This window comes from Oncorhynchus gorbuscha, linkage group LG14 (assembly GCF_021184085.1).
Source record: "Oncorhynchus gorbuscha isolate QuinsamMale2020 ecotype Even-year linkage group LG14, OgorEven_v1.0, whole genome shotgun sequence".
Taxonomy (NCBI): domain Eukaryota; kingdom Metazoa; phylum Chordata; class Actinopteri; order Salmoniformes; family Salmonidae; genus Oncorhynchus; species Oncorhynchus gorbuscha.
The window spans coordinates 13245842-13260327 of record NC_060186.1 but is presented as its reverse complement, the minus strand read 5'-3'; the positions used below and the strand labels follow the sequence as shown (position 1 = coordinate 13260327).

Genomic DNA, 14486 nt, shown 5'->3' with positions numbered 1-14486 from the left:
ACAAGTAATCTAACAATTCCAAAGCTACTGTCTTATACACAGTGTAAGGGGATAAAGAATATGTACATAAGGATATATGAATGAGTGATGGTACAGAGCACCATACAGTAGATGGTATCGAGTACAGTATATACATATGAGATGAGTATGTAGACAAAGTAAACAAAGTGGCATAGTTAAAGTGGCTAGTGATACATGTATTACATAAGGATGCAGTCGATGTAGAGTACAGTATATACGTATGCATATGAGATGAATAATGTAGGGAAAGTAACATTATATAAGGTAGCATTGTTTAAAGTGGCTAGTGATATATTTACTTCATTTCCCATCAATTCCCATTATTAAAGTGGTTGGAGTTGGGTCAGTGTCAATGACAGTGTGTTGGCAGCAGCCACTCAATATTAGTGGTGGCTGTTTAACAGTCTGATGGCCTTGAGATAGAAGCTGTTTTTCAGTCTCTCGGTCCCAGCTTTGATGCACCTGTACTGACCTCGCCTTCTGGATGATAGCGGGGTGAACAGGCAGTGGTTCGGGTGGTTGATGTCCTTGATGATCTTTATGACCTTCCTGTAACATCGGGTGGTGTAGGTGTCCTGGAGGGCAGGTAGTTTGCCCCCGGTGATGCGTTGTGCAGACCTCACTACCCTCTGGAGAGCCTTACGGTTGAGGGCGGAGCAGTTGCCGTACCAGGCGGTGATACAGCCCGCCAGGATGCTCTCGATTGTGCATCTGTAGAAGTTTGTGTGTTCTTTTGGTGACAAGCCGAATTTCTTCAGCCTCCTGAGGTTGAAGAGGCGCTGCTGCGCCTTCTTCACCACGCTGTCAGTGTGAGTGGACCAATTCAGTTTGTCTGTGATGTGTATGCCGAGGAACTTAAAACTTGCTACCCTCTCCACTACTGTTCCATCGATGTGGATAGGGGGGGTGTTCCCTCTTCTGTTTCCTGAAGTCCACAATCATCTCCTATGTTTTGTTGACTTTGAGTGTGAGGTTGGATAAAAGCGTCTGCTAAATGGCATATATTTTTTTTATTTATATATATATAGGTTATTTTCCCTGACACCACACTCAGAGGGCCCTCACCTCCTCCCTGTAGGCAGTCTCGTCGTTGTTGGTAATCAAGCCTACCACTGTTGTGTCGTCCGCAAACGTGATGATTGAGTTGGAGGCGTGCGTGGCCACGCAGTCGTGGGTGAACAGGGAGTACAGGAGAGGGCTCAGAACGCACCCTTGTGGGGCCCCCGTGTTGAGGATCAGCGGGGAGGAGATGTTGTTGCCTACCCTCACCACCTGGTCAGCTCTGGCCTTATGCAACTGATGGTTTCGCTACAGATTTGTTTACACAGCAGGTTAGGTGAATTAGCATGGCAGGTTAGGAGACTGTTAAGGTTAGGAAAAGGGTTAGGCAAAGCTACAATGCTACAGTTGTTAACCAAATAAATGTTATTTGTCACATGCGCTGAATACAGCTGTTGTAGACTTTACCGTGAAATGCTTACTGACAAGCCCTTAACCAACAATGCAGTTCAAGAAATGGTTACAGGGGTACTGTGTGTGTGGGGTACAGGTTGAGGTCATTTGTACATGTATGTAGGGGTAAAATGACTGCATAGATGATAAACAGCGAGTAGCAGCAGTGTTAAAAAAAGGGGGGAAGGGGGGTGTCAATGTAAATTGTCCAGGAGGCAATTTGATTAATTGTTCAGCAGTCTTATGCCTTGGGGGTAGAAGCTGTTAAGGAGCCTTTTGGACCTAGACTTGGTGCTCCGGTACCACTTGCCGTGCAGTAGCAGAGAGAAGTCTATGACTTTGGTAAATGGAGTCTTTGACAATTTTTTGGGGGGGCCATCCTCTGACATCACCTAGTGTATATGTCCTGGATGGCAGGAAGCTTGGCCCCAGTCATGTACGGGGCTGTACGCACTAACCTCTGTAGTGCCTTACGGTCGGATCCCGAGCTATTTATTTTTTATACAAGCTGACCAATAGAATAGTTCACTTTTTCTACTATGGGGGTTAGTAGATTGACAAAGGCTAGCGATTTTGCTGTTCGTTACTCGTCTTGTTGTCTGAGGAAAATGTGGAAGATTATTCAAAGTGCAACTCAGAATTTGGTAAGAAAGACCACACATTGTTGAGCCTCATCTTGTATGTTCTCTTAATATGAATTACTAAAATGTTTAAATGCTGCTGGTCAAATGTCTGGCGCCACATTTTCGTAACGGAATCCCTGGTTATGACATACATGTTTTCATAATATATTCACTCTACTGTTTCCCTGCAGGTGAACAACAAATTATTGACAGAGTTATGGTCATTTGTAAATGCATTTATTTTCCAATCCTTGTAAATGTGTCTTGCTAGAATTTGGACCATTTTTCTCTTCAAACCTTTCATAGGCCTACAGCAGTAGCTTTATATAGGCCTGAGATGGACATGATTTCCTAGGCATTTTGAGTGAACCTGTATTCACCTGGGTTAAATAAGAGACTTGATCCATCCATATTGATTCAGTGATGAAGGAATTTACTACTACTGAGTGTTACTAATACTACTTGGACTACTCTTTACCTGTCCTAAGTAAGTGTGTGTGTGTTTGTGCAGGTATCTGATTGGCCAGGGAGCCAGTGTGGGGGTGGTGAACAGTGAGGGGGAGACACCACTGGACATCGCTGAGGAGGAGGCCATGGAGGAGCTCCTGAAGAATGAGATCAACCGACAAGGTACAGACGGACCGCAGCACTGACTCACTGTCTGCCCCACACTGACCTGATAATCAGCAACTTTCACTTCTGCTTTCAGTTGAACCATTGCCGGTCAAATGTTGTCCACCAAGCACATCATTAATGGGACTAAAACGACATAATGGAAATGTTTTTCATTAAGGTTTCAAATTAGATTACTTTTTAATGACACACGAGTGCTGCTACTTTGCTAGCATCATTCTGTGTTTGCTACATACCAGGCAGGCAGTTATGCACTGCCTTTCCAAGTAGACTGTTTAGGGATGAGGTGTGTGTGTGTGTGTGTGTGTGTGTGTGTGTGTGTGTGTGTGTGTGCGCAATGGATCGTGGTACATGCATCTAGGCCACTGTGGCCTCCGGTCATATCAGGAAGCAGGTCTTGGCAGGCCTCCAGTGGCGTGCACTCTGCTTGGTTCAATAGCCTCCATGGCCAACATCTCACTGGTCTAGTATAATTCCCCCTTTACTACTTCACCCAATACCATGCTTACGTACATGATGTCCAGGTATGTCATGCGTGTACCATGTCATAAAGCATTTATGAAATCAAGTGAGTCCCAGTCCCTGCAGCTTTGCCTCAGTGGAGAAGTTACATAATGGAGATGAATGAGATCCACTTAAACTTGTGTCTTTCTCTTTGTGATGATTCTAAACTGGATGGAAGGCTTTTTCTATTTTTGGCCCTGTGTTCTTGAGATGATGAAATGTACCCCCCTCCCACCCCACGCTCTGGTGGGAGGCCTTGTTCAGATGTGCTAATGGCCCCTGGGACAAACCGCTCCTCTGCTCATGATGCTGCTGCGTTGTCGGAAGATTATGGCGCTCTCCTTCACCTAGTAGCCATTCCAAATTCACCTCTCATCAAATCCACTAAGTGTGGCTGGACACCTTTGCCCTGTTTTGCCCTGTTTTACGTTGTTAGCCACCAGCCATAATTAGAAGTTAGGTTGCAGCTTGTCAGACAGCAGGCCCACCCCCTCTGTTTGCACCCTTCTCTGCTTAGGTTGCAGCTTGTCAGACAGCAGGCCCACCCCTCTGTTGTTTGCACCCTTCTCTGCTTAGGTTGCAGCTTGTCAGACAGCAGGCCCACCCCTCTGTTGTTTGCACCCTTCTCTGCTTAGGTTGCAGCTTGTCAGACAGCAGGCCCACCCCTCTGTTGTTTGCACCCTTCTCTGCTTAGGTTGCAGCTTGTCAGACAGCAGGCCCACCCCCTCTGTTGTTTGCACCCTTCTCTGCTTAGGTTGCAGCTTGTCAGACAGCAGGCCCACCCCTCTGTTGTTTGCACCCTTCTCTGCTTAGGTTGCAGCTTGTCAGACAGCAGGCCCACCCCCTCTGTTGTTTGCACCCTTCTCTGCTTAGGTTGCAGCTTGTCAGACAGCATGCCCACCCCCTCTGTTGTTTGCACCCTTCTCTGCTTAGGTTGCAGCTTGTCAGACAGCAGGCCCACCCCTCTGTTGTTTGCACCCTTCTCTGCTTAGGTTGCAGCTTGTCAGACAGCAGGCCCACCCCCTCTGTTGTTTGCACCCTTCTCTGCTTAGGTTGCAGCTTGTCAGACAGCAGGCCCACCCCCTCTGTTGTTTGCACCCTTCTCTGCTTAGGTTGCAGCTTGTCAGACAGCAGGCCCACCCCTCTGTTGTTTGCACCCTTCTCTGCTTAGGTTGCAGCTTGTCAGACAGCAGGCCCACCCCCTCTGTTTGCACCCTTCTCTGCTTAGGTTGCAGCTTGTCAGACAGCAGGCCCACCCCCTCTGTTGTTTGCACCCTTCTCTGCTTAGGTTGCGCCTCCCGTAAGGTGTAGACGAGTAGAACTAGGTGAAATAGTTTGACGGTATGTTATGTTTTTTAATAATTAAAGCTCTACATTTTGCTTTGAGTAGTGCGTGATCCTACAGTGGCAACACATAGATCCATTGAAATCACTTGGAATGTTTCTCCAATCTGTTTTCTACTGTTCAATTCAACTTCAACCGAAAAAATAATAATAATAATTAAATCTGCATTTCCTGCACTCATTTGAGAATGTCCACACTGCCACGTAAGGCTGCACAATATAGGCAAAAAAAACTAGGCCTTATTTTTAACCAAATGTTGCAGTTGTGATTTGACTACTGATTTAGATTAAAACAATTGGGTAAATTGTTGGAATCATGGAAATATAATATTTATTCTAATTCTATAGTTAGAATCTAAATAATAGTGGGGCATTTTGAAGTGTTTGACATGACAACGTATGAAAATGCCAGGGAGGAGTTGACAGGGTAGGAACCAAAGTGATGGTCTGTGTTTCCTAAGGGACCCTATAGTCTGTGCTGCATTGACCATGCAGACTGAATTAAGGGTGTGTTTGTAAAATTAACTCGTGTGCCAGAGAACGCTCCGGGTGTTTGTAAATTCAGAGGATTGTCAGATTTGTGTAAATTCCGATTGTTTTCGTGCTCGGAGGGTTTCGAGCACACACTGGATGCTCTGGCCGAGGAGTAGTGTTGATCTGACCTCACAACGGCAGTCAAGCAAACTGGCTAAAATTAGCTAGCTTGCAAGTTAATTCCAGACATGAAGGAGGGAACACATCACTCACCATTTTACTTGCCCTAACAGAGCTGGTTAAGCTGTTTTCATGTTATCCAGAGTGTTGGTGATTAACTGTGATGCTGGCAACAATTATTGCCGGTGTTTACTAACACCGGCCATATTCAGCAGGTGTTGAGCGTTGGTAAATTCATTTATTCTGTGCTCTGGCACACTCAGACGAGTGCTCTGAAATCGGAATAGATAGGGCGTGTTCGTAAATTCACTCTGGCAATGTGTCTCGTGGTCAAGCAACAACAAAGCCCTCGAGTGACAGTGGGCTGTGCTAGGTCTGTGTGGAAAGTGGCATGGAGAGAGTGGAGAGGGATGACTCAAGTAGCGTGTAAACTATAAAATGGACATTACACACGGCGTATCACATTTAACAAACCAAACCTACAAATACCTTTACAGAAAGTAAAGTACAAACTCAAACCGGTCCATGCAGCAGTAATGGTATATAGTTAAATACGTTATACAGCCCAGCCTTAAGTAGAACCAGACTAGCCCCAGTAACATGAACCAGGTCAGGGTATGAGGTGGAGGGACCTGAAGCAGGGCTTGGCTGAGGTGGTCAGAGCCCTATCCCTTTTAACAGTCCTAAGGGCTGAATGTGCAGAATTCATTCAGCAGTTATGACCTCTTCTCCTGTTTCGTTAGCATGCTACGCTACTTAAGAGAATTATATTACGGAGGCGGGGTCTTATCCCACGGGAGCCCCGCTCGTTTCGGCCCGCCTGCAGCTTTCGGCCCGACTGCAGCTTTCGGCCCGCCTGCAGCTTTCGGCCCGCCTGCAGCTTTCGGCCCGACTGCAGCTTTCGGCCCGCCTGCAGCTTTCGGCCCGCCTGCAGCTTTCGGCCCGACTGCAGCTTTCGGCCCGACTGCAGCTTTCGGCCCGACTGCAGCTTTCGGCCCGACTGCAGCTTTCGGCCCGACTGCAGCTTTGTCTTCATTTGCTGTGCTTGATGGATATGCAGTCTGCGGCTTTGGAGCGGGACGTCAGCATGCCAGCTCCCAAGATCCCTTATTGACAGACACACAAACCGCTGCCTGCAGCACCAGTGTTGCACACCACTGCATTTACCATCAGTCATTCCTCTTTGTTTTCAATGGGGTGTTCACTTCCCGTCGTGTGGTCTCCTCTCCAAAAGAGATCTTCTTGGTCATGGGGTTAAACTCGTTAAAGAGCCACCACTGTTCCCCCACGGCCGGGCGACTGGCTCCACCTTCAGATCCCTTCTCTGCCTCCCGGACAGTTGCTCCACGCAGGCCAGGTGACTGGGCTGCCTGTACCACCCCCCACTCCCTCTGTAGCTGCCCATAAGGGCTGTCGCTGGTGCCACCCCCCACACAGGTTCCCTGCTCAATGTCTTGGGGTAATTTTAGTTTTGGCTTGTCAACAGGTTTTCCCTCAGCTGAATTTAGTCCTGTGTTATCACATCCTCAGAGGTGACTTTCCTCAGAGGATTCACATGTTTGCTCCATGGCCGATTCTTTGGGATATTTTGGTTTTACCAGACCATATGCAGGCCTAGCTTTGAGAGAGTGGGAGGGAGTGTGGTGGGGACTTAATCAGTCAGTTTTCTGGTCTACTGGCTTTTCTCTATTTATTTTCTCAGGGTCCCGGTAGAAGGTGCAATATTCTCTTGAAAAAGCAGCTTGGAATGTGTCCAGTTCCTCCACCAGGCTGCTGTTTTGTAGTCCTACTTAGGATCTATTAGTCTCCCTGCCTTTTTATAGAACCAGTGTACAGGCTACTCCTTAAATGTCCCTGCTCTCTAGTAAGCGATAGGCCCGATTGTAGCAGTTGCAATAAACATTTATACAGGCCAATTACTGCAAGGCTAGTAATGTTGATAATGCCTTGACTAATAGAGTTCCCCTGCCTTGCTGGTGCATTTGTAAAACATGCATCTGTGAGGTTGTGGACATCTCACCTTTTTTCCACAGTCCACCCGTTCCACAGACTGAATGTGCAGCAGCCCAGCAGAATAAAGGACTAATTGAGATCCATTATGACAGCAGTGCATTGTCTATTACACTGTAATGGCATCACATGGACTGGACTAAAGGGCAACGCATTACTCAACACTGCAGCCATGGTGCCGTCTCCCCCAAGACCAGCCTGAACCCATTGAGTCACTTCTGTATTGGAAAAATCTCTGTTTCATTGGAACATTCATTTGTGCAGTGAGTCAGGGATTTGACTCTTAGAGCCACACCCATCCCCCTTTCAAATGGGGCTTGTTTATTCCATGCAGCCAGACATCATAGTAACCCAAGGTGTCGTTGATGAAAGGGATGGCCATCTCAATGCAAAGGCCCGTAGATTAGCTAGAAGTATTTTTGTCACAACCTTTAACTCTTAATGCACAATGTGAAAGTAAAACCAAACTAGATGGACTGTGGTGAGCTGTAGCTGTGCAGCAGGATTGTTTTTGGGCTGCCAGGAGTCAATTTCAGACCTTCTGAGTCTTCTTAATTCCTCCCCACAATTGAAACGCAGCATGCAGACAAGCGGCGCTCTTGTCAGTGAATTTGGGCAGGAATTCTTGCCCAGGTCCCCTAGCTGACAGATCATGGTCCCTTGTTCTCCTCCGCTGGCCCCAGGCCTGAACTTCTGGTTGGAGTTAACTGCTCCCTGTCCATCCAGCCTAACACACTGTCAGACAGTTGGAATCTTCTTTTGTCCTTTTAATTAGTCACGCTTCAGCTCGTTAATCTCCTCAACAATGACAGGTAGTGTTAGCCAGCGCTGATTTAACTAATGTTGATCCATTTCTGAATAAAATCAGATTATTCCTGGACATTCTATTCGATCTTTGTCAATCTTGTTTATTTTTTAATGCTGCTAGACTGTCCTTGGCCTTCTCATAAACGGAAAAAATAAAGTGACTTCATGAATGGATAGAAAAAGAAAATCCAGCCTTTTTTGCAAGAGCTGACCAATGAGGGATGACTGTGCATCATACGAGGAACCCTAAACCTATAGGATCAGCTGAAGTGTTGTTGGCTTCCACCCCAGAGCACTTATGCTCATTGTTTATGTAGTTGAGCACAATCAACTCAGAACTTGGTAGTCACACACCTTCACCAGTCGCTCCAAATTTCAGCCGTCTCGCGTTCCAGTCGAGTGTCAGCAAGACAATACACGCCTGTTCCTGCAACAGCCTGTATAGTGCCGGCCTATACCTTAGACATACTGACCCACATGGAAAACGTACTGTTTGCTCTGTCCCAAAGCAGTGATAATATTGAAATAAGCAATTTGTCAGAGGCCTCCAGTTAATGGAAAAGAGTGCTAGCTTTGCACAACCACAAGTGGATTATTTGCTTCAACTACATGCCTACATGGCTTGAATTTTGACACCTCACCATACAAAGTATGTCAATGTCCATAGCTCGCTTACACTACTGTGTAAACCGTAGGGAAATTTAGCCTGTTCTTGTGTAATATTCCAGGGCAGATTTCTGCTGTGTAAAGGGTTTCAGCCGCATTTTGACTTTTTCATCCATTGTTAGTTTCAAATGAAACTCTGGACTGTAGTTCCCAATTTGAGTGTGAGCATTCAACTCATTCACTTAAGGCCATATGTGCCAAGCATGTGGTATGTCCAGTTTCAGCTAATTTCAGGGTACTGTTTTCATGTCTTTGAATAATTTATGTAATATTCTAATGTTAGTTCCCTGGGGTTGAATGCCAGAAAGGCAGCATTATTTCCTGACCGAGGCCAGACTAACAGCGGTCACCGTTAAACTCCGCCCCCACCAGGTGTGGACATCGAGGCGGCCAGGAAGGAGGAGGAGCGGATCATGCTGAGGGACGCCCGGCAGTGGCTCAACAGCGGAACCATCAACGACGTTCGACACGCCAAGTCCGGGGGGACCGCACTCCACGTGGCCGCCGCCAAGGGATACGCTGAGGTTTTAAAGTAAGTCCAGACTCCTTACCTCGCCTTTACCTCTAACAAGCTGTAGCCCATCTTTGGATTCCTTTTAATTCTAGTCTTATCGCCTTTATTAACGCTGATTTAAAAGATATTTCCACTTGTTATCGTTAGGTATTTGTTCTTAGGTGACTGCTGCTTATAGTCATGTCCCTTGTGGGATTTTAATCAATTGTTATCAAAAGCCCATCTTCAGCTCTGTCCTGTCAGTACAGACAGACCGCCTAAGGGAGGGACTGCAGCACCCTGTCCATCTGCTCCTGGGAATGCAGCCAACGAAGTCTCCCACACACACTCCACTTCCATAGTTGGCTAACACTAACATCTACCATGTTGAGTACCAGATACTCAGGGGTCACTCCGAGGTCAAATTGTTCCTGTCCTGCAAGACGTTTATTGACTGAAATATGCGTCTTAAACCTTTGCACAAATGTATTTGCGCTTATGCAAATAGTTGATAGAATACTTTATCATTGATTTGTCTTTGGGTTCTGTTTTTGCGTAACTAATACCAAATACAGCCATAATGCTGCCACAGTAGCAAAAGCCTGGACACTGGCAACGACTGATAAAATTAGGTTTCAGCACCAAATCAAAGAAAACAAGATCAAAGAAAACAAGATTAGCTAAATCTCAAATACTATTTTTGTTTCCCCACCAGGCTTTTAATCCAAGCAGGGTATGATGTAAATATTAAAGACTTTGACGGCTGGACCCCGCTCCACGCTGCTTCACATTGGGGCAAAGAGGAGGCCTGCAAGATACTGGTGGAGAACCTGTGTGACATGGACCTTATCAATAAAGTGGTGGGTAGTCCTTCTACGGAGTCTCCATCCTCTATCCATACCCTCTAAGGTTCAGTTGAATATGGAGCATGTACTGTTATGTAATGTACTGTACTGTACATATGTGCTCTTCTCATAACACTAGTTCTGAGAAGTGTCTGTTTCCTCCTCAGGGTCAGACATCTTTTGATGTTGCAGATGAAGATGTCCTTGGCTACTTAGAGGAATTACAGAAGAAGCAGAATCTGGTAAGCCAGTGTGTGGCTAATGCTTACATAAGCGCTTTCATTTGAGCCTGGATGAACTGCATAACCTGTTATTATAGCTTTCAAAAGTGAAACTGCGACTCACTGGTATATGCCTTGCAGGTGTAAGCATAGCACAAGCCCTTGATCAAATCTGACTTCTGTATTTTTGTTCACGGCTGAAAGTTTGACGTTAGGGTACTAACTGCCGTCAGTCATTAAACATTCTCCCGTTGCAGCTCAATAGTGAAAAGAAGGATGTTAAGAAGTCTCCCTTGATAGAAACGACGACCACCGGGGACAACAATCAAAATCTAAAATCCATTAAGAGGTAAATGTCTTGGTTGGGGGGGTGTGTGACATTAGGTAGTCACTCAGTGAAATACAGTCATGTAATGGATTGTTAATCCTTTATGCATTAACCCCAGTGTAGGTCACCCACCCCCTCTTTTACGCTGCTGCTACTCTGTTATCTATGCGTAGTCACTTTAATGACTACCTACATGTACATATTACCTCAATTACCTTGACTAACCGGTGCCCCCGCACATTGACTCTGTACCGGTACCCCCTGTATATAGTCTCGCTACTTTACTGCTGCTCTCTAATAACTTGTTCCTTTGATTTATTTTTGATATTTTTTAAACTGCTTTGTTGTTTAGAGGTTTGTAAAGTAAGTATTTCACTGTAAGGTCTACCTGTTCTATTCGGCGCATGTGACTAATAACATTTGATATGAGGTCTAGGCCACGGGGCAAACCATCGTTAAAGTGCCTGTTTGAAATACCATTGTTTTCAGTATATTGAAAGTAGCTCCAAGTCATTGAGGCACCCTGATAATATGGAGGTTTATGGGTGTTACTCTGAAATGATGCACCCATGTCTTTGTAGTCTGATAATAATGAATCCATGCAGACTGAAAGTACCAAACATTCTGTGTGTGTGTTCCAGCAAAGAGACCCTCCTGGAACCCGAGAAGCCCGCCCTGCGCATCGAGACCCTGGAACCCGAGAAGGTGGACGAGGAAGAGGAGGGCAAGAAGGACCAAGAGTCCAGCTGCTCCAGCGAGGAGGAAGAGGAGGAAGACTCGGAATCTGAGACTGAAGCCGGTACGTACAATAACCTCAATGGCAGGCAGGGTCTTTCTAAACCTGATTTCAATCTAAGCCATTATCCCAGAGTCCAAGTCTGAAGTCTTTAGACCCTGTCTACATTAGTTGAACTGATTGTAAGTGTTGTAGATGTATACACTTGTTGCAACGACATGAACGTTGTTGGTTATGACATCCCCTATGGTCGTTATCTTTATGAAAAAGTATAAACACAAACGATGGTCAGCATGACATCAGCAAAATATGGTCCAAAAAGCATACCTGTTCTATTTTAACACCAACAAACCCATCTGTTTTAAAAGTTATTTTAGTACTAAAACACATTTCTGAAGAGGGGTTTGGTGCTACCTCTGTAGCCGTAGCTACCTGGCTAATCAGACCATATCTTAAAAACAACAGTTGCAACGACGGTCTACAGACAGTCTACTTGAGTATAATTTATTTTATTGCCAACGACACTTCTGTTGACCATTTAAAATAGGACATGTAGTTAGATGAAGTATAGACCTGTCTTTATGCATCAGTAACTCATACTGGCACCTCTATTCCTCCCCTCCAGACAAGAGCAAGACGCCTGTCCCTGTGAGCAACAGTAACGGCACTGCCGTGGTGCCAACGCCGACCAGCGTTACGGTGTCTTCCACCTCCCCAACCAGCCCCACTAACCAGGTGACTCTCACCTCGCCTGTCAAGAAGGTACGGCCTGGTGGATAGGTCCACTGCAGTCCTCCACTAGTCCTTGTCAGCCTCTTCTGCAGAGTTTGTCACTTCTTTACAGCTCCCACTACTGAATAACTCTTTCTACAGTCGCATGACTGACCAAGTGGTTCCGTGTCCCAGAAGTTTGTTAGTTATAGAACCTAAAAAGGAAGGTTTAACCGCTGATGCGTTAGGCTGTAACCTGTCATCCCGGATACATAGCGATGCCTAAGCTCAGTTTATGAATGCAGCTTTCACGCGAGGCCCTGAGATGAGACATCTGGACACCTCACCAGGATACAGATCGATATAATTCAATGTTTTATTTAGTAAAAGCGTTAACACAAACCCACGCTTCACACTTGGCTCAAGTTACACGGAGTTTACATAAAGGGGGGTTACGTTGAATTTGTCACATGAATAGTACAAAACTTGTGTAGGTCTTGTTGTCGCCGCCTGCGGTACACTGAACAGACAAGTGTCACAGAGGCCCAGGGCGTGAGAGTTACCATTAGTTGAAGAACTGGAGATCTGGTCTTCAACAAACATGGCAGTGGTTGTACATGGGGGGGTGAGTAGTCATTGCGCAATGTTAACGGTACACTGACACTGTTGGCCTTACCTGTGTCCTTCCAGGGGTCATCAGTCAGATATTTTAGCAGTGTTGATTATTACGAGACACAATGAGGATGGGATTTTATCGTTAAAAAATGGCCCCACAGTTTCCCTTTGTCTGCTGCCCTCTGCAGTGCAGATGTGGCGCTGCAGCTGACTGAATGTACTCGGTGACCTCAGTCCATATACTGTGTCTTTAACTGTAGACCTGTTACTCTCTTCAGAGGGAGGGCACTTCTGCTTTATTCCCTCATAAGAACTGAGGCGGGGGACCACATTATCCTAATGATACTACAAACGTACTGTCTTTCCTTCAACACCACTGGCACAGTATCATTAAACTAGAAGAGAAAAAACCTGTTACGCTACAAACAATTCCCGGTCTATACTACTACTGTTCTTACTTCACTTTGAAGTTCAATATTTTTTAAATGGTCACGTTTTAAATTGTCAAGTTTTGTGCCCATGGAAATTTCTCCCATTGGATGTATCCTCCATCTGATTGCATTTTCTTGGAGGACTCTGCATTCAAGCTGAAGTCCAGACTATGAAATATACCTATCACTATCCTAGTTATCCATATTTCCTGTTATCTCTCGTGGAAATGCCCTTATTCCCCTCCTACTTTAATGCCTAGCACACACACACACAACACAATGTCTTCTGTCTAACGAGAGTGATCAAAACGATTAACAATGTCCGCTTTGAGACTAGCATTGTCTTGTCTCTTCAAAAAGCCTCGTGTCCTGCGAGAGCTGTCACTCACTCAACCAATAGAAACGATTGACCCCCTTGTCAGTAAACATTGTGTGGTGTGATCAGGCCTTAAAATATGTCTTTGTCTCTGTCTGTGCAAGGTACTGTCCGTCTTTGCTGCTGCTTCTGTCTCTCTACTCTGTTTCTGTTTCTCTCTGTCCGCCCCTCTCTCATCATGGCTCTTGTCTTGGTTGGCTTTAGTCTGATTATATTACTGCCCTCTTGCCTGTGGCGGAGCCAAGCTGTCCTGCATTGTGGCGTCAAGGCTTGCGCAAAACTGGCATTTCTCTTGTGCCCAAAAAACCCATGGTGAGGCATTGGTGTGTTCCAGAGTTATTAGTTACCATGCCCTTGTTGCCTTCCCACCAAACCGCAACTTGCCTAATCACCTGACCCCAATAGCCCATCCAGTCAACACTCTTGCTAACCCCCCTAGTGACAGTCCCTTCCCCGCCGAAACATTTATTTTCTGCATGAGTCTTCAAACACAGTTGTATAATGCTTTCTCTGTGGCTCATGTGCTCTAAATATTGTCTATTTGATGTCTCTCTGGCCATTATGTGTGCAGTGTGCCCAAGGCTTGTGAGGACTTAACAGCCCTCTAAACCCTAACAGGTTGAATTGAAGCAGTACCATCCATCCATGCACTAACTGGAGTTTATCAGTGAATGGTGTTTAGTCTCTTTAGTGTCTGATTCTAGGCCTGCCACTGCTGCTGAGAGTAAGGAGTTTGTACTCTGTCCCTCAGTCAAAAGTCTAATACCGGAGTTTATTACTTTTACCTTTATTGTATCAGGGAGTCCCATTGAGTCCAATGTCTCTTTTTCGACCTAGACGTGGTTGTTATTTCTAGGGGTACAAGTCACTTGTGGTGTCTCAAGCATGTCTCCAGACCTTTGGTTCCCCCTCCAACATGCACCTCTACTCAAAACATCACCTGCATTTTGTTGTGCTGCCAGAGATCAGACAGTAGCCTCTGCAGATTCATTCCACACAAACTCCTTTGCTTTTTG

General features: G+C 45.7%; 1 protein-coding gene across 12 annotated transcripts in view; it reads left to right on the top strand.

Moving 5' to 3' along the window:
* Nucleotides 1-14486, top strand: part of LOC123994460 (protein phosphatase 1 regulatory subunit 12A-like) — a 78744-nt gene that overhangs the window by 33454 nt on the left and 30804 nt on the right. For 9 of the 12 annotated variants that reach the window (XM_046297075.1, XM_046297084.1, XM_046297083.1 and 6 more), the window contains exons 3-10: nt 2608-2726; nt 9087-9246; nt 9923-10067; nt 10220-10294; nt 10531-10622; nt 11243-11400; nt 11963-12099; nt 13675-13782. In XM_046297075.1, the coding sequence (XP_046153031.1) occupies nt 2608-2726; nt 9087-9246; nt 9923-10067; nt 10220-10294; nt 10531-10622; nt 11243-11400; nt 11963-12099; nt 13675-13782 (994 nt within the window). The remainder of the gene's footprint in view (nt 1-2607; nt 2727-9086; nt 9247-9922; nt 10068-10219; nt 10295-10530; nt 10623-11242; nt 11401-11962; nt 12100-13674; nt 13783-14486) is intronic. The other 3 variants (XM_046297074.1, XM_046297080.1, XM_046297076.1) reach the window with 3 other exon arrangements.